The sequence below is a fragment of the Protobothrops mucrosquamatus genome, unplaced genomic scaffold (assembly GCF_001527695.2).
Source record: "Protobothrops mucrosquamatus isolate PMUCROS unplaced genomic scaffold, P.Mucros_1.0 scaffold_177, whole genome shotgun sequence".
NCBI lineage: Eukaryota > Metazoa > Chordata > Lepidosauria > Squamata > Viperidae > Protobothrops > Protobothrops mucrosquamatus.
This window is the reverse complement of record NW_015386253.1, coordinates 2,470,894-2,497,191: the sequence shown is the minus strand read 5'-3', so window position 1 is coordinate 2,497,191 and position 26,298 is coordinate 2,470,894. Positions and strand designations below refer to the sequence as shown.

Sequence of the window (26,298 nt, the reverse complement as noted above, 5' to 3'; positions counted from 1 at the left end):
AATTAAAATCTGCATGCAACAGATCATTTTGCCATAATCTATAAGTAGAATTGTAGCTGAACACCACTTATTTGGTATGTATATCCTCTTCTAAACAATAGGCACAAAAGCTCTACATGATGCTTACTTATGTTCTTAGGTATGTAGGGCAGGAATGCTGCACCCATCTGCAACGTTCCTATTCCATGTTCTAAGCCTGTCCTCTTAATTTAATGTCATCCTCAATGACAATTTTAAGAAAAAGACATAAAGCAGCCACAGAATCTCAAAGAAAAAATTATGGCTGCTTTAAAAAGTTGCAGACAAAAATGCCACCATATGCTCCAAAGCCCCTATTGGAATTTGCATTATTGTCCTATGATTCATAGGGGGCCCATACCTCAGAATAAGCTAAATAAGAGGGTTCTTAGTGCTTTATTAGCAACCTGTGAGCATGTTCAGTTGTTGAACTAGCAGCATTAATAACAACAGCAAGGTGGTTATGGTTACATTTAAATTACCATGGGACCAGTGTACCACATTTTAAAGCAAAGGAAAATAGCATACATTACCATGTACAGAAAGAAGAGATATTCTTAAGGTCAGTAAGTCCAGAAAGCTAACTTTGCTTCAATGTCTGACAAGAAAAAACAATTGTGCTTCAGCTACTTTAATCTTACCCTTGATCAAATACTTCCATTATAAAAATGCCCAGGCCTTCTACATACAACTTGCAGTTTTCCAATGGAATGGATAATGTATTCTTGAAAATAAATGCACAGGTAAAATCTTGATTAACCTTTGCAGTATCTGCCATCTAAAAAGGATCAAAGAATCAGTTAATTAAACAGATTCAGCTAAGGAAAATGCAGAAGTGTAGAAGACAAATATAATACAAAGATAGTAAAGGGAACATAATAATAGTGGTTTTTTAAATCCACTATATGAAGATGTTTAAGACTGAGTACGGATGGAGAGGAAGTCCTTGCATTAATAGTTCAGGAGGCTACACTAACTGATTAGACTTAGTATCACCCAAAGTTTGCACTGAGGTTTATATTCAATCTCAGAAGCATTTTCTTTGAATCCAATTCATTAGGATGTAGGAAACTGACTTAATTCTATCCTCATCAATATTATCTTGTCTGTTTGCAACCTTCAATTAGCTGAAATGGTTGTATCAAACAGCAACCCTTTTTGAATCAAGGTACCTCAAATCCACAACCCATTATTCTGGGTAACTGAAATTTTAAGATATTCCCACCAGTTGTGTTCACAAATTTGCATCCATTGCAGGGTTGCTGCACCCAGCTATAATCACAATTGCAATTTTTGATGCTGCCTGTCAGTTTTCAGCAGGCAAAGTCAAAAGGGAAGCTAGCAGAAAGTCACTCCCACTCCCACTGCTTTTTTGCCCATCAATAGTTATCTTGTTTCTCTCTTTAAATAACTAAATATTGACAAAAGAAGACTCAGTGGGTCATATGTTGTCTAATGTGTTCTAAATACCAATCACCACCACCACACCTTGTCTTTGTCTAATGTGTTCTAAATACCAATCACCACCACACCTTGTTTTTTTTTGTTGTCACAGAAGCTATTCTCAAAGTAAGGAGGATCAAATCTGGTTCATGCCTGAGACAAATGGGAAATTCCATAGTTGTCGATTATACCATGAAGTTAAAAATCATGCAGAAGAAGGCAAGAAAGTAAGCATTTTCAAATGTATTGCAAAGAAAACAATATACTGTAAATTTATCAGTGATCTTTGAAGATTTTATTTAATTTCTTACCTCAATTTTGAGAGGTGGGTGCTCAAAATTTAAAATAATCTGTTTTGTGATTTTTTCATTGGTTTCTTGAATTTCAGCAATAACATTGACTTTGATCAGAAGTTCATCTTCAGTAGACATAACTGTTTGCATGTAAGTATCAGCTGATATTTTCCAAGGTATTTGAATAACTGCAACAACCACAGAAAAGAGACAGCTAGAGAAAGACAAGTTCACAGAATAGAAGACATACTCATTGTGTCCTTTATTTGGATAATTTTGTTGCTTTTCAAACAGATATTGCCTTCTGCTTTTGAAATGGAAATACCAAGAAAGTTGCAAAGAGGAAGGCAATGAAGACACAGCTTCTCTATTTTCTATGTTCATATAGAAAACACTACAAATAAAAAGTCTAGGTGAAGGTGAGAAGGAAAAAGATTGTTTATAACAAAAACACTAGTTCTTGATGCACACGCACACACACACACACACACAAACAAACACACACACCTGGTTTGCCTTCAGTCTGGACCATCTGCTTGATTGTTGAAAGGTCTGCATACACTTTCCCAGTGTAAGATTCAAGCTGGCAAGAAGCAAAAAGGCAGCCACTCCAACTCCCCACAGATTCATTCTCTACAATGAGGTTCAGGTCAACTGGCTGTCCAGGCCACAAAGTATATTTTTTTTCTACCCCAAGTTTCAGGTTTGTCTTCAGTGGGTTAGATATAGATTCATGGCTTGGAAGTTTTGAAAGGTAGGAATAAGCAGTTTCCACAGCTTTTCTTTCCTCGTGAGTATCTTAAAAACAGAACAAAAAGAACAACCAATCCCAAGAACAAGAGAAAAAAAAATCAGTTCATCAGAAATCATTTCCACTGTCAGTTATAAATATCAGATAAGTCTGTATCTAAGAATTTATTAACATTTAGAATTTAAGACTAAGAGCTCTCCCATGCATGAATAGTTAGCAATGGAAAGGTTGTTCCTTATTGATTTGCTTTTCTGACAATTATGGCTGAATGATTTTTAAAACACAAGTTTGTTTTAATTTACAGCTTAAGTGCACACTTCAAAATATGAAGTGGGTACCATTAAATAAACTAGGTGAAAAAATAAATTTCCCTGTTGATAGAAAAGATCAAATACATCAGTGGGTTACCTTCCAGAAATTTGTATTGGGTAGTGATGTCTTCACGGATGTTCTTCCCAACAGCTTTAGTGCTGATTTTTTTCCCTATTGCCTTATTTTCTTCCCACAGCTTGACACAGTCTTTTGTGTTCTTCTCATTCTTTACACACCAAAAGATCTTGTCTGCATTCACTGCTGCAAACACAAACTTAGAATCATAGGGAAGGTAGACTTCTCCATTTCTGATGGCCTTGACTGGGCTTGGGCCACACTGGAAAATTCCTACAGAGAAGAATGGAGAATAATTACTTGATTAGTAAACCCAAAAAATGGCATTTCTGTGTCCATCCAGAATTTCATGGCAAGCATGCAAATAGGAGCATTAAGTAAGCTACAATTTTGTAAAGTAACCAGGTCTTTGTAACCAGGAATTTTGTTGTATTTATGAAAATGCTGGAATAAACAATTATCAAACTTCTGATGATGACAAGCAGTATACCAAAGTGCATTGTAAAAAAACATTATGTTTTCACATCACATAGATTTTTCTTTGGCAATTGTTATCAGAAACATGATAGCACTATAGAGTATTCCCTTGAACCAATTCAGTTTTATGAATTGTTTTACTGAGATCTAAGAATAATATTCCTTTCTCGCATCACATCTGTTACATTACATTCTTGAATTTGGTTTCAAAGTTGCCATTCCAACTCTTTCTAATTTGAAAAAAGAAAGAATGGATAATTAATCCACATTTAGTTTGTATATTCCATTCTGGTTGCAATTCCAAGCCTGGTAGGTGGTTTCGGGAATATTATTCTGTCTCTATAGAAGTTACATAGCACAAAAGTTAATAGAAAACCAAGAAAAAAAATCTTGCTGAACATGCTGGATAAACTGAGGCCCACCTGAGTTTAGCCTATTGTTCTTTGTCTCTTTTAACACATGATGGGAATGCAAGGAGAAAAAGATAAAAATCTTCAGGCTGATGCTAAACTGTAACTCACAGCAGTCCAAGTCAGCATGAACAATTTTCAGATGCCTCACATTTTCCATCCCTCAGATCTAAAGTTACATTTCTGAATAACATTTTTTTTTCATGGGGAACAAATGACTTGGTTTTGTCTCATCCACTATTTCCTGCACAATCCTTCCATAGTTTCACTTCACTATTCCTGGTTATCTGTAAAACTAAAGTTAATAGCACATTCCATGCATATAAGTAAAATATGCACAATTTATCCAGAGTATAATATATGCATGCATGTGGCATAAAGTATACAAGATGAATTGTGAGAGGACAAACTTTATAGATTTTAAATATAACCAAATGTTAATATTTCATTAGCTTGTGCAAATATCAGGTGTCCTACCTTCGCTCCTTTGCTGAGGTGTGGCATCAATTGCCTGCCAACCATCAAAGCCACTGGGCAAGTCTATTCTTTTCATCCAGACCTCATTCCATACGTGAAAGTTCCTAATGTAGATAAGTATTAGAGTTCCAAATAAATATAGAAAATTATAACCATTTCATTTAATTTGTAAACTGCAGAGAATGTCAACAGGTCTTACATTCTCAACTCTTGCTTAGAACAGCTTCCCCCCCAACTGAAATCCTCCAGGTACATTGGAAGTTATATGAGGTTTATAGCCCATCCTGATGAAAATTATAACCAGCACATATGGACAGCCATGGATTATATTAGATCTTTCTCTAGTCTAATACCAAAATGGTTTTGAATACTTTGAATGAACCTTTTGTGTAACAAATTATAGGGTTTTCTAAGAAGCCTTTTGAAAGGCTTCAAAGCCTTTTGAAAGAGGATGATGGACTTCTTCAAAACCTGCAGGGGCAACTATGCGCCATAGTGTCGAGGAAACTGAAAAAAGCATGAAGAAGGTTCTTCTGCTCTGACTAATGAGATGGGGGAAGGACCAGGTCTAGTCATTCGAGTTCTGCCTCTTAAGATGCTGCTTTCCTGCTTCTCTGTTTTTTGAAACAGTAGGATTTTTAAAAAAGTTTTTAATGTAGTAACAGGACACAAAGAAGCTATATTCAGAGTACATTTCTTGTACACAAGAAGGCAGCAAAGGTTTATTTTAACTGTTCATTCATCTTCTAGAACAGGGCTTTTCAACCAGTGGTACACATACCTCTGGTGGTACATTGGCACCCGGCAGATGGTACACGACCCTGCCTAGCCTAGACAAGTGTAGCAGGGGGAGGGAACGAGCTAGAGCGTCGGAGTGCAGGACTTGTCATGAGAAAGTCCTCGGGAGCTGCAGGGCTGCTGGGGTGAGACACCCGGAAGAGAAAGGAGGAGGGGGCGGAGACAGGAGAGGATATAAAAGGAGGCAGTTTTGGTGGGAGAGGAAGAGGGGAAAAAAGACACAAGAGAAAGAGTCAGAAGAGAAAAGGCTTTTGTCAGAGAAGTGGTGAGGAGAAAGAAAGAGAGGAAACGCTTTTTGGGAGAAGTATGTGAGAGTGTGATAAGTGGGTGTACTTTATCACTTTTTTCCTTTTTTTTTTGATCATCAAGTTTTTGACACCTTGCTAAACCACTGGTGGTACTCATGTCCTAAAGGTGGTACAATCTGTGAAAGGGTTGAAAAGCCCTGTTCTAGAACATAAGAAAGTCTCCAGACCTTCATGAATAGCATTTTAGGAAACATAAAAAGAATAACAGATTTTTTTTAAAAAAAGTAGCAATGTTAGATCTGACAACATTAATTGCCCAACATTAACAGAATAAGAGAATAACAGAGTTGGAAAGAACCTTGGAGGTCCTTCTAGTCCAACTCCCTGCTCAAACACAAAACCCTATACCATTTCAGACAAATGGTTGTCCAGTCTCTTCTTAAAATCCTCCCGTGTTAGAACACCTACAATTTCTGGAGACAAGTGAATCCACTGATTATTTGTTCATGTGAGGAAATTTCTACTTAGTTCTAGGTTGGTTTTTTCCTTGATTAGTTTCCATCCATTGCTTCTTCTCCTGCCTTCAGGTGCTTGGGAGAATAGCCTGACTCCCTCTTCTTTGTGGCAGCCTCTTAGATATTGGAATACTGCTATTGTATTACTCCTAGTCCTTTCCCCCCCATTAAATTAGACATATCCAATTTCTGCAACTGTTCTTTGTATGCTTTAGCCTCCAGTTCCCTAATCATCTTCATTGCTCTTCTCTGCACTCTTTTTAGAGTCTCAACATAGTTTTATATCATGGCAACCAAAACTTGATGCAACATTCTAAGTGTGGTCTTACCAAGGCATTATAAAGTGGTATTAATGCTTGATTCTATTCCTCTGTCAATACAGCCTAGGTCTGTGTTGGGTTTTTTGGCAGCTGCAGCACACTGCTGACTCATATTTAAGTGATTGTCCACTAGGACTTCAGGATCCCTCTCATAGTTACTACTATTGAGACACCGCCTATATTATACCTGTGCATATGATTTTTCTTGCCTAAATGTAGAACTTTCTGTATAGATATACTTATTTCTTATATATAGTGCAACTCCTCACCCTCTTTTATTAGGTCTGTTTCTTTTACACAATTTAAGTCTCTCTAGTTATATATTCCATTCATGGGTTTCATCCCAAGTTTCTGTAATGGCAACAATATCATATCTTCCCTCATGTACTTGGATTTCTAGTTTGCCCTATTTATTCCTCATATTTTGTGCATTGGAGTTCTTTTTGACTGACCCTGTGTTTATTTTCTACATAACCTGTTTTGTGTCTGAGTTCCCTTTCAGCCTTACCACCAGTTTGACTAGTGCACATGGTATGGCACATAGTATCACACTTGATTTTTCTTAACATCAATCTTAATATTCTTAACTGCACAAACATCTATCTTAGAAACACTGAGAACACTATTGGTTTTAGGTTGCTGGGGACAGAAATGTTCTGTATCAATTAACTCGCTGTCCCCATTGTTCAATTTAAATAATTCTCTAGAAAACTCCTGAATTTTCCACCCTTTCTATGATGGATGTAAACCATCCCTTCATCAGACCTACTGCAAACATCATTACTAATATAACCAAAACCTTCTATTTTACACCATTTCTTTAGCCATGCATTGAATTTCATATACACTGGCCTTTTCCTTTTTGCTCCTTATATATAGATAAAAACCTCTGAAAAAGTAAGATTACAGCCTATCCTACTAAGTTCCTGCTCCAAGGTCTGAAAATCTTTCTGCACAGAAAGTATATTCTAATTGTACAGGTCATTAGTGCCAAGATGCACAACAACATCAACATCACTGTTCTTACTAACATTCTTGACTATCTTAACAACGCACCTTTTTTCTCTGTTGGCAGTACCACCAGGCAGACCCTCACCTTTTCAAGACCTCCTCTTCCTTTCCTAAATTGACATCTCTTATAATTGAATCACCAACCAAAAGATGGCATTTCTTTTTAGCTACCTTGCTCACCTCACATGACTGATTTGCAATACCTGATTCACATCTTCCCTTATCCAAAACAATTTCTTCCTCGCAATCCTCTGCTCAGTTGAGTCATCACCGTCATTACAAGTAGTTGAGCCTTATTAAGTTCAGCAAGGGCACTGTATCTATTATGCAAGGACATACCAAACATTTTGTGTTTATAGTCCACAGCTCTCACTCTGCCAATTCCAGCAGTTGTCCATACTACCTTCTCCTGCAGGGTCTTTGTGTTAAGGGGGGCTGATAGCAGGGTAGTTCAAAAGAGCACACTGGCTGAGTTGGCCATATAATTTCAGAGCACAAACTAAAGACTCTAGATAAGCAATATGTCCATGTAAACTGCTTATAAATAAGACAGTATCCAAATTTGAAAAGAGCGCCATGAAAGACAGCTGCAAAACAAGTAAACTAAGCCAAATATTCTAAAATAAAATTGTAATCACACAAGCACCTACCAAGGATGCATTACTTATTGCTTTTTTCAAACTACTGATATTTTCTGGTCAGAAGGTCAGTTGCCCTCACAATGATTAATTTCAAAGAGTCAGTGCAAATAGATATTCCCTTACAGCCTTCCTGTTTTAGATTTATAGTTGTATGATTCGTGCGCCATTAATCACGCAGGCTGCTACTTTGCTCTACTGGACCCAGTCTCAGTTGAAATTGCTGTGAGCTGGGTAATCATTCACAAGACTATACTGTACATGAAGCAGTAAACTGACTATGATTAGTCCCTGATTTACCTTATATCTGCATAATTAAAAATAATACAGATTTTCCTTTTCTACCTATTTTCTTCATAAATTAGCATTTCAATAAAAATAATTTCTTAATAATATATATTGATAATTACCAAACTGAATCATTTGTTAATGAATCTATTTTTCTTCCTTTTTCATCCAAATAAATGTCCACTTTAAGGTTTTCCTCTGTATCATGAGCTGAAGCAAAGTTTGATATACTTCTGCATGGAATCCCCAGACAGCGCATAACTGAAACAAAGAGAAATTTGTTAGTGCTCACTTCATTAACTGCTTTATTGTCTTTAGCAACAACCACTGCTTTTTATAATGCAGGATTTTAATTGTGTATGAATACTATTTTTAAAGGCATGGTTCATTGTACAAAAGACCTAACTATAATAAAATAGCTATAGTGCTAAGTGGATTTTGATGGTATTTTTATAAGATCTTTATATGTCAGAAGAAGCTGCTAGATTAGACCAAATTAATTCTGTCTCTTAATGAAAGTTAAACCTGAAAAATACTCAACTGCTTTTCAAAGAAAGTACATTTATATCCAGCAGTATGGTTTCTCTCTAGAGTGATTTTTCTTCCTTGACTTTATTTTCTGTCAACTCTGATTTAGGTACCTTTGGAAATAACAAGATAGTCCCTCTCTGTGGCATGATCAACCACACTTCTGTCCTGCCCAAAGTTTATCCTCAATCTTATTCTGAAAACTTCTTGAACTTGGCTAAAGATGCATGTGACCTCAACAACAATTTTATCACTATTTTAAGAAAATGACAAATGATTCCAGATCTGGGGTTTTGGAAGACATGCCTCACTATCTGTTTTATTATGTTTTTAAAAAAATATTTGATCTAGAATTTCAAATTATCTCTTAAAGTGAAAATAATTGGGCTAACATTCAGAAAATTTTCTTTCCCTATAATAAAGTAATTTCACTATTGGTGGCAGATTTTGCCCTGTTAAATTATTCTATAGTTTATAGCAGATTAACATGATGAATAGGTATTGTAGTTTCAGCAAATGGCAATATTTCACTGATCTCATCTGCATTTGTAAGCTAAGCAGAATTAGATCTGGGTCACTTCTTAGATGGGAAACTATCAGAGAATGGCAAGTCTGAGAAATTTTACAAAATATTTCATTAGAGCACGCTAGCCACATCTGTATGGCACGTTCTAAGGAGTTTTACTCAAGGGTGTGCTTTTTTTTTTTTTTAACAGATATTATGAATGTTTTCTCTTATGCAATTATTTACTCTTTTCTAATTTACTATACATTTAAAAATGTTACAGTTAAAACCTGTATTGAAATAATAAAGTTTGGCTGCCTGGCTGATTAAGGATGAGAAGAATCTGCTGAATCAGAGCAGAGAGTCAATCTGGTCCATCTTCCTAATTCCAAGAATGTGTCTTAGGAACCTACAATCAGATCAAGGAGGCAGAATCCTGAATCCCGTTATCTTTCCTAGAATGTAGATCACTAAACTGATTTATTTTCTTACATAAAAAATAATTAATAAATGTTTTCATAAAAACGTGCAGGAAAAGCTTCTGCCTGGAGGAGTTCATCTTACCTGTGGTAACCACTCCAGAGAAAACCCAACACTGACCATATAGGACACTTGTCTGTGTCTTGTAATATTGTTGCAAAATTGGGACACTTCCTGTCCAGGCCAAAGGAGCTGTGCCACCAATATAACGTCCTGACCAGTTTGCAAGCAGAATTCCACAATCATCGTCACAATTAACCTAATAAAGAGTTGATGAGAATAAAACATCCCTGGTTCAGTTAATAACATTATGAAATAACATCCTCCTTAAGGCTAGAATGCATACTGCATTTTCAACCCTAACAGCACAAGATAGTCTTCACATACGTAAATAGAGGGTGTGCTGAAATTGTGAGCTGCATTTTTGAAACCTGAAGGCAAAAAGCTCACGTCTTGTGTGTCTAGTCATTTTTAGTGTCATTAGATCTGTGACCTCCATCCTTCCCCTGTCATACATAATACTGAAATGATGCTGACCTGTGCTCTACCATTTGTCTTCACATTTCAGAAAAAGTTCTTATTATATTTTTTTACAGACAGTTTCCCCTCCATTTGAAGCCTATTTTTGCTTAGTTTAACAAAGTACATTTCAGAACAGGGTCTTACTGGTAGCAAACAATTGGCTGCATAATGAACTAGAAGACCATTATGCTGTGGTCATGCTGCATGTACATAAAATACAACAGTTTGTGTTGAGAGTAGATAGAAGAAAGAATGCGTGGAGAGAGGAAAAACACTAAAGTTAGGATTAATTTTGGAAGAAAATATTCTTAAGGCTGTTGCTTATTTAAAAGAAAATAAGTACAAGCATTGTTAAGGGATGAGCATAATGACAGAAAATCTAGAGTAACTTAAGTTCATTCAGAGCTCCTCCATTATATAGAGAGAACAAGGGCAGATCTGAACTTCCAGTTTTCTTTAGCACAATATAACCCACTCACCATTTCTGGAGGGCAGGAATGAATGATGTCATTTTCAATCCACTTCCAGCAGGTAGGTAATATAAATTCCACCTGTGCTCTCTGGCTATGTGTCAAAAGGAGTATTTTATGCATTGTGGAGGCTCAAGCTAGAATGTCTAGTTTTCATGCTGTATTTACTTCCTTGTAAGCAACCCTATAAATTCCTATTGACTACTAAAATGGATGCTTCCTTTGTTCGGGTTCCTCTACTACCATTTTATTAACAAGTTTTTAAAGAAATTTAACAAGAAAGGTGAAAAACTGGCCTTTTCTGAGGAAACCATGCAGTGATGGACCTGTCTCCTCCTTCTCCTATTTGAAGGTGAGATTCATGAAAATTTTGCCACTTTCCCCTTCAAGCTCAACTAATAGGAAGAATTTGTAAAACTATACTATTTTCCTTTCTTTATCTTTATGGGTAAGTTTCTCTACTAGGAGAAATATAAAAAATATATAAAAGAGGCTGGGGTCAAAGAATCCAGAGCAAATATGAAGCCATCATGGTGGCCAAAGCAAAGAAAATCTAGAAAGAATTTGTTAGGATGGCTTCATTTTCAGTCAGTTTATACACTGGAGTTGAAGGCTGCACAATGGAGAAGACCCAGAGAATTAAAATGACACAGATTGAAAACAAAAGACAAAGAGAGCTGGTCTGTGAGAGGGGTGATTAAAGCACTTAAAATAACCAAAGATGGCATATTATATAGAGGCAAGCATAATAAGTATTTTAGATAAGGAAATTAGGTAAAATGCAAAAACGCTTTATCTGTCATCTGTAGTAATCAATAGGCATATGTATGTGTAGACAGTCAGTGCAGGCAAAGTTAAAGTCCAACAGTCTGAAAATGTGAATGTATGTGTGTGGTGACATATTTTATATCACCAGAACATTTACTATTTTAAAGACATTTTTCCACAATGGATTTTTGGACATCATGGTGTTCTACTACAGGTTTTATATTTTCCCTCTTCAAGTAAATATGACACCAATTTTTGGCAATTGTGATAGGGCACCAGAAACCATAAAACTGGTATGTTGAGAGTTGCAGATACTTTTGACTTCAACTCTCTGCCCCAGCTAATAGGGCCATAGGGAAGTGAATGCAAGAGTTGTAGGCTAAAATATCTGGCAGACACTAGATTTCACACTTTTAGGCTAAGGTTCAGATTGATGGGAAGATTAGTTTTACTGATTTCTCTTTCATGATTTACAACATACAGATTAGCATAAAGCATTTCTAATGACATACCAAAGCTGACATGACTCTGGAGATGATCACCGGATCCTTTTTAGCACTTGGCTTGAGCTGACTTTTGTCCAGAAGGTACATACAGCAATCCAAAATATCATCTTCAAACTGTTTTGTAATACAAGTCAAAGTATGATTATTTGATGTTCTTAACTGCTGTAAAATAATTTCTTTTTTTAAAAACATATTTATTTTAATTTGTCAACAAGAATAAAATACAAAACAGAAACATCCAACGCTAACAATGAAAAAACAGCAAAGAGTGATTATTTGATTTTCTTCACTGCTGGAAAAATAATTTCTTAAAGCAATCAACAGCAACTTCATAAGAGTTTCAAATGTGAAGCCTGGTGTGTTGCTACCATTAAAAAGTAGTTGGATTAAATTATTATTATTATTCCACAATAAATAGTACTTAATGATAGAAATAGTCATCACTGTAGAAATCATTTTATGGAGACATTGTCACAATATGTTAAAAAGAGACTTTCTTAATGTATTACTCATATATTATAGAGATAAAGTTTCCAATAAATCATACTTGACATTTTCTATAAATCATCCTTGACATTTAAAGACACCATAAAGACATACATTTGTAATTTTATTAATACTTTAACAATTGTGGTCAGACCAAATAGCTTTTGTGGGAAACACCTATGACAACAGAGAAGTGCAATGGCATTTAAAAAATGTTTCACGAGAGTGAGAAAAAAAACACAGTTTTTTTCTCCACTTCCTGTAGCGTACTCCACTTTAATATATATTCTTGACCAGAATTTCAACATTCCTTGGTCATTGTTTTTTCTAGTCACTTAAGTAGAAGGATTTTATATCCTGCACTTTCTTTATCAAGTTACTGAAAAAGTGAGGAAATGGAGTGATTTGGGAGAAACAAAGACAGGTGTCAGCCTCTCATGATAGGAACGATGTGAGGAAATAGAAACTTCAAGAATTTCAGGTATACATGTTATACTGTGTAAGTATAAAACAAGAATCTTGAAAGCCTGCTGTAGTTTCCCTCTGCCTTCTCTTACACCAAAGAGAATCAAGATGGAGTTATTTTAAGTTTCTTTCTTAATATTCTCCTTTCAAGGACTAAACTTGCTATTTTTTTTCTTCCTTAGTGCTTTTGCATTCCTTCAAAGTTATTTCATCTTCTTCTATATGGGGAAACATAAATGGTTGGGGGGAATAAATAAGAAATTCTCTCTTACCTGCCCAAAATTCCATGGCCTTCCATGAATATTTGCTACTGATCCTACATAAATGTAGCCAGTATCATTGAGGATGTACTCAGTTCTTTCATCATCATCCGGCATAAAAACATAATCCGCTAAAACAGACATATAAGCACATTACATTTAGGTGACCAAGATCTGATGCAATGAAATATCCAACAGGGACATCAACAATGGGATGGGGAAGGAGGCTGATTTATTTTAGTTATAGTTTATTTATAGGTAATACCCTGAATCTCTTTGGCTGGAAAACCGCATACTTGGGTTGGATACCAAAACTATTGTCTGTTGGTCTCCAAAATAAGCTGGTGAATATTCACATAAGCAGACTGGTAAATTTCAGTAAAGAGCCTTTCTTATTAATATGTTTTAGGCTTTCTTATTCCAGCTACAGTTACTCAGGAATTATCTCTCATTACAGAAAATTCAGTATTCAATCACTTGAATATTACTTTTTCTTGACCAAATCTCTATTTGTTTAATGGGTAAAACTCCTGCCTCTCAGGAGTTCATTGTATCCATATCTTATAAGAACATAAAAACAGCCCTGCTGAATCAGACTAAGGCCCCTCTGTTTCCCACGATGGCCTCCTAGCTCCTGCTTGAGCAGCAGGTAGAATTGAAACAGGAGGACCTGGTTTTTGATTGCAGCTACCATCCTTTGGAATGGCCTCCTGGTTAAAATGAAATTGACTCACTCCTTACCTGGCTTTTGCAAAATGTTTATAGAGGAGCTCTTTCACAGAGAGACAAGACTATAAATTGCTATTTTACTATTGTTTATATACTGGTTGTTTTTTTTACTGTGGATGCTTTAATTGTATACTATGTCTATATCTGTGAATCACTGGGAATCCTCAACTGAATTACAGCTGGATATAATACATTACATACATACATACATACATACATACATACATACATACATACATACATACATACCAGTGATAGCTTTTAAGCCACTCTAGGTTGTATTAATTACCTTGACACCAAGGATTAAACAAAACATAGATAAAATTCTGAGTAGGACTATAAATATTAGATCCTGTATCCACTTTCAGAAGATATTTTCCAATAATTGCATCAGCTGGGCTGGTTACAGCTATTAGACACTAAGAGAAGAACAAGATGTTTATAACATTACAACATTGTACATGGTAAATATCTAAATGCTGCAGGAAGATGTACGTTGAGAAAAGTGTGCTAGTTTATACATAGCTGTGTATGAATAGAAATAGATGTTGATCAGAGTATGGGTGAGCCATATTTTTCTCTTGCTCCATCTTTGGTATGTGTCTTCTTATAATGGTATGTGGGATTGACCATGGAAGACAGGATAAAGACCCACAGCCTAGGTCAGGGATAGGCAACCTTGGCTCTTTTATGACTTGTGGACTTCAACTCCCAAAATTCCTGAGCCAGCATGACTGGCTCAGGAATTCTGGGAGTTGAAGTCCACGAGTCATAAAAGAGCCAAGGTCGCCTACACCTGGCCTAGGTAATAATTCCCTAAGAGGCACTTTGTTCGCAAGTGCGGGAAAAGCATGGGAAGAATTTGAGAAGACTAAGAAGAGCATGCTTTCCCCCCTCATCCTTTTTCCCAAGTTCATTCCAACATACCATTACTATTCCGCAAGACAATTAATATAGACCTTAGTGATAAAAGATTATGCACATCTGATTTAATAGTTGCATAAAACAGATGCAAACACATTTACCTCTTTCTGAGAAGAGATACAGTAGAACTGTGCAACTGTTTATACAGTATGCAGTGCTTTGGATCATCCAGAAGTTTGAATGTACTTCACTATTTCATGCAAATTTCTGCATCAGTGTTGCGGTGATGCTAAATTCTTTATTTCAGAAAACTCACTCTCCCCTTGTTAGAAGCTTGCTTGCATTTTTAAAATGGAAGGTTATTATAAATTGATCTGTCATATGGTGACACTTCTCATAAGGATTGAGTTCACCTAGGATCATTATCCTAATGAAGCAGCTCTGGCGAGTCAAATTCATCTTCAAAACATTAAACAATAGTCAACACATTACATTTGTCATCCAGCTATTCAGTACAGAAAGTTCAAAGCACTGAGCACTAATTATGTTACTTAGTTGAGTAATGAAATATCTGCAAGCAAACAAGCAAGTAAGAGAGCTCCAAGGACTCCACAGTTCAACCATAAGCTACAGATATTCTTTTCTATCAGAAAGTTTTGTAGCTAAATTATTTACATTCACTTTCAAAACTAATTCTGTCTCCTATCATTCTTTTCATCATTCCTCCTTTTCTATTTTCTCACTGTAACTGTTATTTATGCATAGTATTTCTTTGATAGGATTTTACTTAATGCCTTCAGTAAAATCTATTTTGGTCTACAAATACTTATCTGAAAGCAAGAGTGTTACTATTTAAGGAGCCACAAGATTTTCTGTTGCTTTTGCTTCCTGCATTAAACTAACACAATTTTACTTGTTGAGATTGCTAAAGTTGTAAGTATAAGATGCCAAAGTAAACCACTTCACCCTATGTCTGGTGGATGTGCTGAGTTTACAATTCATAGGTTTTTTTCTCAATACAATCTAATTTCCTTGGGGAATTGTAGCCTAATATAGCTAGAAGAAGTTAAGAAACACAGCTTTAAGCTGACATTTCAATGAAGAACATCCCAAAACTTTATACCTCCTTCCCATTTGTTTGGCAAATGTTAGCATGCCATGGTTGAGCATCTTGTTGTGCCCTTGCATTCAGGGTTATGAAAGTCCCATTGGATGGCATTGGTGTTTCACCTAGAAAAAAATAAATTTGTTTAGAGTAACATTAATATATCTGAATGGTAGGGCACCAATTTTTGTGTTCTGTTTCCAGCTTTGACAGATTCTAAATAAATAAAATAAAATAAAAATAAATAAAATTGCACCAATGGTGCCATCAGAGCAGCACTAGGGAACAGATATATCTAAGATCTTAGCCAAGAAAATGAATTGGGAGATTTCTAAAAATGGCAAGCCTGGCTTAACACATTTCGAAGTAAATCAATGCACATCACCAATTAAACAGAGCATTGGGATAAAACATCTAAGGGAGAATAATAAGAACTCCATACATCCATTGAATAGCCTACTAGAAGTAGTCCTTGACTTATAACAGTTCATTTAGTGATCGTTCAAAGTTATAATGGCATTGAAAAAAAGTGACTTGTGACCGTTCTTCACACTAATGACTGTCGCAGCATCGCTGTGGTCACATGTTCAAAATTCAGATGCTTGGCAACTGATTCATATTTATGATGGTTGCAGTGTCCCAGGATCATGTGATCACCTTTTGCAACCTTCTTACAAGCAAGTCAATGGGGAAGCCAGATTCACTTAACAATCATATTATTAACTTAATAACTTCAATGATTTACTTAACAATTGCGGCAAGAAAAGTCATAAAATGGGGCAAAATTCACTTAACAAATGTTTCACTTATCAACAGAAATTTTTGTTTCAACTGTAGTCGTAAGTTGAGGACTACCTGTAACTGCCACATAACATGAGTGGTTATATTTAGTTTTTATTGCAGGCAGATAAGAAACTGTGCTAGATTGTCTTTGTTAGTTCCAATAGGCTGTAGAAGAGCATCTGCAGGGTGATGTAGTCTTGTGCAAATTTCCTTTAATAAAATAACACCTTTAGAGCTTTTATGAGCCATGGTATTTATTTATTTATTTATTTATTTAATTTCTATAGCCACCCATTTCAATGAAAGAGAAAAGCAACATTATGCTGAAAGAATAGAATGGGTTGAGAAACCCAAGGAACTCAGCTATTGACTGGATAGGAAAACAATTTGGGAGGCTCATGGATTAGCTATGGTAAAAGAAGATGGGATAGTAATATAAAATGCAAGGCAGAGCCTTGTGGAACGTTTTCCACAAGGTCAATACTCTCTTGAACAATAAAACAAAGCAAGTCATTTGACTTCTAGCTAAACTTTGATTAGTCCAATAACCAAAGCAGAAATTATTTAAAGGCACCGCCCCCCTCAGTTTGATGGAGGGTGGAGTCCCATAGCAAGCAGTTGGTGTCCTGCCAACATCCAGTTTCCCTTAGACTCATCCTCCAAGTGACATACTTTTCATAAAAAGAGCTGGCTGCATTTTTCAAAGGAAAACATTAGTTTCATGCTGGATTCTGGCTGCAGCTTATTTAGTAGCAGTCAGTCCCAAGATGAAAACTCAGTTGTGAATGCACATTCTTAAAAAATTGTAAGTAGACATCTTGATATCATGGCAAGGAATGCTTGGGTGCATGGATTAAATCATTTAGCTACTCTGAAAAGTTAATGTTCCATTATCCATTTCATTTTATTAATTATTATATTTTACATCAATACATCAGGTTCTTGACATCTTTTGGTGAGAGTAGCTGCCAATGCTTACCAATGCTCAGCTGTAGAATGACTTTGTCATTGTCTTGCAGCTCCCTGCTAAATGTCACTTTTAGCTGAAATTCCTGCCCACGTCTCACAATTAGGCTACTATGGGAAAACTCCTTGGTATGATGAAGATGGGTGTTGTCATCCTTGAGAAAATCAACCCCAACAGCTTTCAGAGGATCTCCTGCAAATAACAAAGAATGCTTTTTCCCCCAACTGATTTTATTGCCTTTTCTCTCCTTGCAGCAAAACATAGCACAAACATGCCCTGACAAATACATTTTCTGCTATTTGCTTCCATTTGTACCCAGCCCTTAAATGAGATAGGCAATAATAATCCTTAGATAAACTGTAATATATTAGCAATTAAGTAATATTTTCCTACTTATTCCATGCTTTGGTTCACATTTTATTCATGTTAACTGAATGAGAATATGATTGTTCTCTATATGTTTAATATTTTTTGTTATACTGCAATTACACAACAAATTCAGGCACAAACAAGAACCACACATGCGAAGTTTAAGCTAACTACTTTATTATGTTCTACCTGTAATAGAGGAATCCCCTTAGTCTGGAAGCTATCCCTTGGGAACAATTAGGTAAGGGTCCAAGGAATTCAGAGAGGGAGCTTTTATGGTTGCACAGTGACTCTAGACTAGCTCCATGCTTTATCCTACTTCCTGCCAAACTGGGTACTTCCCAAATATTACTTATATTGATAATATAATATTCCCAACAGGGCTCAGGGAACCATAGCCGAAGTTCGGGTGGCCCTTAGTACTGTGCCCCTATCTAGGGATTTGGAGCTGGCATTTTTCTTTCCCAGTTGCTTTCTTTTTACAAATTGCAGCACTTTCTCATAATACCTTTAAAAAAGATGCCCAATGTGGCCTCTATCTGCATGAAGAATATATGAAATAATCTGAAATCTGACAATATGGGGCATGTGTTGTAGATGAAAGTTCCCATTCTCAGCTGATTAAATAGAGTTGAGGGAGCTCTATTCAATGTTTGAAAAAATCCCTCTTCTCTAAAAGGCAGGATTTATAGCAGAGATTTTTCTGGATCTAACCTCATCACTAGAAACCCACGTTACCTCAGGATAATAATCTGACAAAGGCAACTTCTTGAGGAACCCTCTCATCCCACTGGGATTGGCCTGTACCCTCGTACTGGCAGAGGAGGTGTGCTGTGGGTTCAGTCAGCCTGATTGTTCTGGCTGGCGAGGTCCAGGAGGAGGGCCTTCTCTGCTGTTGCTCCTCTGGAACAACTTTTTGTTGTTGTTGTTATAATATTTTATTGATTTTCTCATTTTACAATTGGGTATTTAAAAAGCAACGTGATGACTGGGTTGATCAATAGTTCAACAGCATACATAAGTCTTTAGTATAAATCTCAAATTAAAACATTAAATATTTCCTCTCTTTTTCCATTAATAACTGCTATCTCATATTGGGCTAGTACAATTCTTATTATTACCAACTAAATAGAAACATCTTTGTTACATTTATCAATAATTTTTAGCCTATACATATCTTAATTGTGTTGCATTTAATATCCTTATATAAACAATGTCCTATTATTGTTTTTTTCTCCCAAACTTTAATTTCCCATCAATATTCAAGAAAACACAATTATTTATGATTTCCAAGTACTTCATGTTTAAGTGACCAAAAGTTTCCCTTATCTCAACTTCTCCCTTTTTCCCTTTTCATACCAAAGTCTAATAGTCTAATTACATATCTTACCTATTTAATTATAATGTTTTCTAAAAGTTGTCTATTTTCAACCATCTAATTAATAATATAATATCCCCTTTAATAGGTCAAAGCCATTATTTACAACAGCCTTATTTTGGCTTTCTTCCTTTGCCAGCTAGCCTTCCATGTCAGTGCCTTTGAATCATCAAATAGTTCTCCCTCTATTTTTATATATATTATTTGGAATAAGAAAGACCATTTGGTTGAAGTTTTTTTGGAAGGACGAGCCCATTGGTATTCATTAAATCGCTTTCCTATTACTCAATTTCCTATAGTTGTCCTGACAGGTTTATCTTCCATTCAATCTGTTCTTCTTCCTTTTCCTCAAATATATTCTGATTTCTTGATTTGTAAAAAGTCTTTTCCATTTTCAATGTTGGCACTCCCTTTTCTGATTTTTCAGTTGGCTGTTGGTCAGTTGGGTCCTCTGTCTTAGGGTTTAGTTGTTCCAATTTTCATTTTGTTTTCTGCGTTGTTAATTCTTTGCTTGTAATCAAGATCTGGGTTTGTACATTTAAGCTAGCACATTGTTCCTTTGTGTTGCTTCTTATTTTGTCACAAGCTGAAAGGATGGTTTCGTGTATTGATTTCAACATGGAAAGGATTTTTTCCTGATCTTCATCCATATTCTCTTGATAGTATGTTAAGTTGAAGACTTTAGAATCAAACATTAAAAATATTTTTTTGTCTTTTGTAGCTGGATATGGGACATTAATTCCACATTTTAGAGGTGGTCCTTATAGTAGAAATTGTTTATCAAATAAGAGTTTATAATCCAAGGTATTCCATCATCTCGTGTAATAACATATGCTTCCCATGCAGGGAAATAGGAAAGCAATTCCCCAAATATAGCTCTGAAAGTCAGTACAAGTTTACATTCATAGTTCAAGCAGGCCAGATAAGCCGCCCAGAAATCCCTTCTTTGCAGCTGGGTTTGTCAAAGGTGGTAACTGTCAAGGTCAAACAAATTTTATCTGAAGTCTGGGCTTCAAGCCAAGTCTCTTTTAGGCAATAACAAATTGTAATACCATAATTTGCCACAAGATGTCACCAACGCTGTTTTAAGCTTTTTAAGTCCAAAATTTATAAGGTGTTTTTTCAAGTCTTATTTTAAAAAAAAGTCTCCAATAACAAAAAGAACACTTTTAGTCCCCAAGTTTCAAAAGAATATAGATCCAATTAGATTAAAATTAATCTTATAGTTGCTCTGTTTCCCCTGGGTAGTTAGTCACCGCTTTTCTTAAAGGGTGGGGTAAAAATTCCCTTCCCTCTCTCCTCACAGGGGGGAAAATGCTTTGGGCAGCTTTTACAGAAAAAAAATAGAATTTTAAAGAGAGGATCAGGTCTCACCCAGTTTCATCCGTGTTGCTTAAAAGTTGCTTGGTGGTACTTTTGACTTCGACTGTCAGCAGCTTAGTGACTCGCCATATGGCGGGTCATTCCCCTGCTAGTTTGGAGGGCTTCCCCAGATCAAACGGAAGGGCTGCCACCCTCCCATGATCAAACAGGGTCCCCTCCTTGCTCATTGCCTCTACGGGGCGACTTTCGACCCTTTCCAGGGTCCCCCAATGGCACAAATTCAGATGCGAAAGACAGAGCTTGTCTTCCTGTGTCTGCGGTGCCGCAATGCCAAGCTGGAAGTCCTCCTCTGGAACATCTTGTCCCGCATTGTGAAGCTGACCTCAACCCTCCTATATTTTCATGAGGGCCTGAAGACATGGCTCTGCCAGTCGGGTTGGTACCCAGTGGGGGAGCAATGCAATGGAGATGGTTGATTAAATAATAACATATCTCATCTCCCTTTCCCATTCTGGTTTTAACGTCTGATTTTAACTTTTTATGTTTTTAACTGTATATGTAACTGTAACCCTCCCAGAATAACCCTATAGTAAGATGGGGGGGCAATACATTTTACAAATAAATAAATAAATAAATTTCTGGCTGAGATAAGCTTAGTTATTTATATATTTTTTTCCAAATTGGCAACATCTGCTGACATTCAACCAATATAACCAATTAGACCAAAAAGCAAAATAATATTAGAAACAAAAATCAAGAAAAAATATTTTTCCTAGTCAAATGTAAATGTTCTTGGTAACCCTAAAGAAATGAGTGGAAGTCTATCTCATTGATAAGTAAGCATTCTTTTATTCTTCTTTTCTAGCACTTAAAGTTATATCTGCAAGATTTTTGGCCCCCGAGTAATTTTTCCATGGTATTTTTCTCCTGATGGAGCTTTCTTTTGAATATTTATGCCAAATAATTTTTTTCTCTAGCATATAGGATTATATGAATATCCAACTTCCTATTGCAGGAATCTTGTATTATTAGATGACCACCTGAGCATATAAGAGCAGACTAATTAAGCAGAGGATGATAAGGCTGGTGAGACCATATGCTCAGAGGTGGTTTCCTCTCATTCAGCTCTCTTTATGCATAGTCTTTAGCACATCTGGATGGCATCACTAGATGCCTTTAAACATGCTGCATTGTGGCTGCTTTGCACCTCTCAGCACATTGCCTTCCACTTCCAGTCAAAGTTGAGCAAAAAGGCATCCTGTTCTTTGCAGGCAGGCAGAATAGACAATGTTCATTTCCACAGCACAAGTAAAAAATACCAGGTCTCTTCTGATCTCCTCTGATTACAAAGAAAATTAAGTACTTAATTGGCTTGATAACATCTTTGCCCTACTGCTACAACTCCTTCAAGTTTTACACAGGTTTCTGCATGTCAGCATGGTGATTGCCAGTCCTTTTTCTCTCTCAAGTGTAGTAGGGAATTATCAGATACCTCTGAAAGTGTAACATTTATTACAGTCCTAAAATGTATTAGTTGCCATGGCATCATTTAGGGTTAGGCCTATCCTGTGTTCTGCAGACTTGATAACCACTCCTTCCTTGTTATGAAAAAAAGAAGCTGTCAGTTTAAATCATACATTTATTGTATTATATAACCACAGTGAGTAGCTATATTGCCTTTCAGAATGGGAAGAAACAATGTTCTCCAAAGCTCACTGAACCACAGTTCCCAGAAACCTAAGAAAACCATGCTTGTAAATTTGAGCTCAAGTTGAGTTTCTTTCTCAAAGAAATGAAAGGGAATGACTAATGTATTGTTCTGCACTAAATAAACAAAGAATCAGAAGTGTGGGTTATTAAGATAGTAATAATATGATAATATAGGATAACAGAAATTTCTTCTAATTAGTCACACATTCCTTGCACTTCAAATCCTATTTATGTTGTCATATCTAAAGCATCTTATGTCAATTGTAACAGTTCATGTGCTTCTTAAAGATTCTGTGGAATCTTTATGGAAGTAAATCCTATTAATCTCAATAGGACTTATCAGGGTAGAAGTAAAGCGCCAAGGTCAAATGAGGAGCGTCATGATAGGAATGCCCAGATGCCAACCCCCCTGCAGTAGTGGCAATTGAGGGCAGGCAGGAGAAAGGAAGAGGAGAGTCACCTGACCATTTTTTTCCATAACCACCTTAGCAGCCTTGATCTAATGGGGGCCTCCCTTTACGTTCTTTTCACTCATCCCCCTTCCTCCTTCTTGGCCATTAAACCTCTGCCATTTGCTTAGCAATAGCCCACTCAAGAGTGGCAGCAGACATCAAACCAACAACACTTCCTAACAGTTATATGAACACAAAAAGATTGTGATGCCCCCCTCCCCACATTGCTGATCCCTAATCTGCAGTAATAATAAGGCTGGCAAAAGGCATGACACTCCACCATTAAGAAAATGGAGGGGTAAATTCACAAGATTAATTTCCTCATCCTTTTTTTTTGTCAGGATTGGAAAAATAATAATATTCATTCTTGCTAAGGTGGGCAAGATGGGGATGAGTGAATGGACAAGACTGCTTAGAATAGTGGTATAACCCCATGTTATGCTGCATGACTAGCAGGTTGCAGCCAGAGAGGAGTGCCTGAAGGAGCAGTGGGAGAAAGGCTAAAGATCCTACTGGGTCCTCTACTTTGGTTATGATGTTTGGACTGTGAATGTCTGAACAACCTGTAGGCATAGCAGTAAGAGGGGCAGAAAATTTATTCCATTTTTTTTCTCCAATAATATCCTGTGGTTTTTAAAAAAAAATAAAATATAATCATAAGATCATTAAAGACTGAAAGCTGGTGCTGAGATTTTTTTAAAAGTGACAGTGCTTTTATTCAATGTTTCTTCTTAATTGAAATTTTCTTAAATTAGTCAATTTTGGGTATGTATATATATTATGAAATACACACAAATATATATATATATATATATATATATATATATATATATATATATACACATACTAAATATATATACATACTAAATATATATACATACTAAATATATATACATACATATATATGTATATATATATACATATATATGTATATATATATACATACTAAATTCAGGAATCTTAATCACCAGCAGGATAAAGGGTAGGAAATTTGAAAATAGGAAGTTTTAATTGACATTGGAAACTGAGGGAAGGAAAGAAAGAAAGAAAAATAAAGAAAATGAATGAATGAATGAATGAATGAATGAGGGAGGGAGTGAGTTTTTTTTTAATTTTAAGCAATGTGTCTATCAGGACCAACTCCAAAGCTCAAAGTGAAAACTAATTGAGAACAATTCTTCATTTGCTCATATCTAATAGACTCTCACCAGACTAAAGCTGGGCTTCTGTCTGGAATACAGTGCTTCCTTTCTAGGAAACCATGGGGCTCCTGCTGGGAATGCCACCCCCCCCCCACTCCTTCTCCAGGTGCACATTTATTCACAGCATCAGCATCATTCAGTTACAGACACTAAAAAAAGAATCAGTCACAAGCCTGACAATTAAAATGTGCTTGATTTTTTTAACTACAAAATTGATATATCTATATATCTATGTCATCTATATTTGGTTTTATATCTTTTCTTAAGCCTGAATACTCTGTGAATAGAATTGTTCTAATTTTAGTTTTGTTTGTATCATATTTCTATATTTCTTTTGTAGAGGAATTTCCCCACCTCCTTTGCTTTTCACTCATCTTCCTCCTTGATAATGAGAAAATCCTCCTATTTTGTGACAGCAAATGATTCTGATTTGCTAATAGGCAAGGAACCTGACATAACCAGAAGAAACTTTATCAGATTACAGGTGCCATTTCCTTAACTGATCCTCTATTCATTTACTTACTTAGTTGTTTACATAGAAACAAGGAAATTCCTTTATTTCCATCTCTCTACTATCCATTTGAGAAAATTATTGTACTTATTTTTATTTATTTATTTGTATTTTATCCTGTGACAATCAAATGACTTGGGCAGCTTAAAGTCTATACAATAAAAAATTAAAACATCTACAGTGATATTAAAATCAAACAAAACCATCCTAACTACTGTATAATCATGGCAGTTCTTATGTGAAACACCCATCCACCCCATTCCCCACCCAAATAATAAACAAGAAAAAAATAGCAAGATGACATCAGATATGGAATTAAAGAAAGGCCTTCCAAAACAACTCAGTTTTTAGAAAGCACACAAGACCAGCCTAGTCTCCATTAGGAAGCTGGTCCATGGAAAAGTAGTGTCAACTAGATTCTCTCTCTCCCACTCACTGCAGCCTCTGGGAAATGTGGGATTATAAAAAAAAAATATCCTGTACTTTCTCCTGACTTTGGTGACTTTCAGCTGCTTGTTTCTTCTGCACAAATCGGCTAAAAATGAAACTGTTCTAGATTTTTTCCCAAAGGTGCTTTTTCGAGAGGTACTTTCTTTATCCTTGAAGTTTCTTCAATTTTGACTGAATGCTGGGAAATGAAAGAATTTACAGGTAGTCTTCAACTTACAACAGTTAATTCAGTGACCGTTTGAAGTTATAATAGCACCCAAAAAAATAACTTATGACCATTTTTCATACTTAAAACTGTTGCAACAACTCCATGGTCATATGATCAAAATTTAGATATTTGGCAACTGACTCATATTTATGAGTGTTGCAATTATCCCTAGTCATGTGATAACTTTTGCGAATTTCTGACAGTCAATGGAGAAGCTAGATTCCATTAACAACTGTTACTAACTTAACAACTGCAGCGATTCACTTAACTGTTGCAGGAAATGTCATAAAATGGAGCAACATTCACTTAACAACTGTCTCACTTAACAACAGAAATTTTGGGTTCCGTTATGGTTGTAAGTCGAGGACTACCTGTATATTCCTTGCAGTCATCTAGTCGTTAGCACTCTTTCTGAGAGTCATTGAGACCACTTGGAGGTTTATCTGTGCCCTCAGGGTCACCTGAATAGTGCAATGGGTATGGAACTTTCTTGGAACTGCTGAAAGGACTGTATGGTAAACAGGAGGTAGATGGTGTCAATCCCTCCCCCTCTGTTGAGAGAAGATTGTTCAATTTTAATGTAGATGGCCCAGAAGACCCAGCAGGAGCTCCTCCATAACAGACAAAGAATAGAACAATAAACAAAGCAATGTTGTCATTCCATACATTGCAGGAGTGTCTGAAAAACTTAGGAGTTTTTCAGATATTTCTGAACATACATATATTTTAAACCCAAGTATACATACATATGTACACACTTTAAACCCAAGCATACATTGAGGCAAAAGCTTGTCCATTCCAGGGATAAACACCCAGACACAAACTGGGCAATGTGATATATGCAGTATAATGCATCTGTACATTGGAGAAACAAAACAACCACTTCACAAACACAGGGCACAACATAAGAGAACAAACCTATCAGGACAACATTCAGCAGTCCATCTGCATTTGAAAGACAAAGTCTACTCTTTTGAAGACAGCAAAGTCCACATTCTGGATGAGGACTGCTGATTTGAAAGAGGGGTTAAAGAGGCCATCCACATTAAAATTGAACAGCCATTTCTCAACAGAGGGGGAAGGATACAACACTACCTATTTACAACAACAGTTCCAAGAAGGTTCCACACCCATTTGCACTATTCAGGTGATCTGTAAGGGCATAGATAAACCTCTAAGTGGC

At 36.1% G+C, this 26,298-nt stretch overlaps 1 protein-coding gene across 1 annotated transcript in view; it reads right to left on the bottom strand.

Annotated features, from left to right (window-relative positions):
- The window catches only part of TGM4 (transglutaminase 4), a 32,103-nt gene that overhangs the window by 1,110 nt on the left and 4,695 nt on the right, over positions 1 to 26,298 (bottom strand). The window contains exons 2-13 of the mRNA XM_015822876.1: positions 17,525 to 17,704; positions 15,781 to 15,887; positions 14,083 to 14,212; positions 13,077 to 13,195; positions 11,860 to 11,967; positions 9,672 to 9,846; positions 8,197 to 8,335; positions 4,257 to 4,360; positions 2,914 to 3,165; positions 2,262 to 2,552; positions 1,773 to 1,942; positions 660 to 796 (exon numbers count right to left, since the gene is read on the bottom strand). Coding sequence (XP_015678362.1) covers positions 660 to 796; positions 1,773 to 1,942; positions 2,262 to 2,552; positions 2,914 to 3,165; positions 4,257 to 4,360; positions 8,197 to 8,335; positions 9,672 to 9,846; positions 11,860 to 11,967; positions 13,077 to 13,195; positions 14,083 to 14,212; positions 15,781 to 15,887; positions 17,525 to 17,704 — 1,912 coding nt within the window. The remainder of the gene's footprint in view (positions 1 to 659; positions 797 to 1,772; positions 1,943 to 2,261; positions 2,553 to 2,913; positions 3,166 to 4,256; positions 4,361 to 8,196; positions 8,336 to 9,671; positions 9,847 to 11,859; positions 11,968 to 13,076; positions 13,196 to 14,082; positions 14,213 to 15,780; positions 15,888 to 17,524; positions 17,705 to 26,298) is intronic.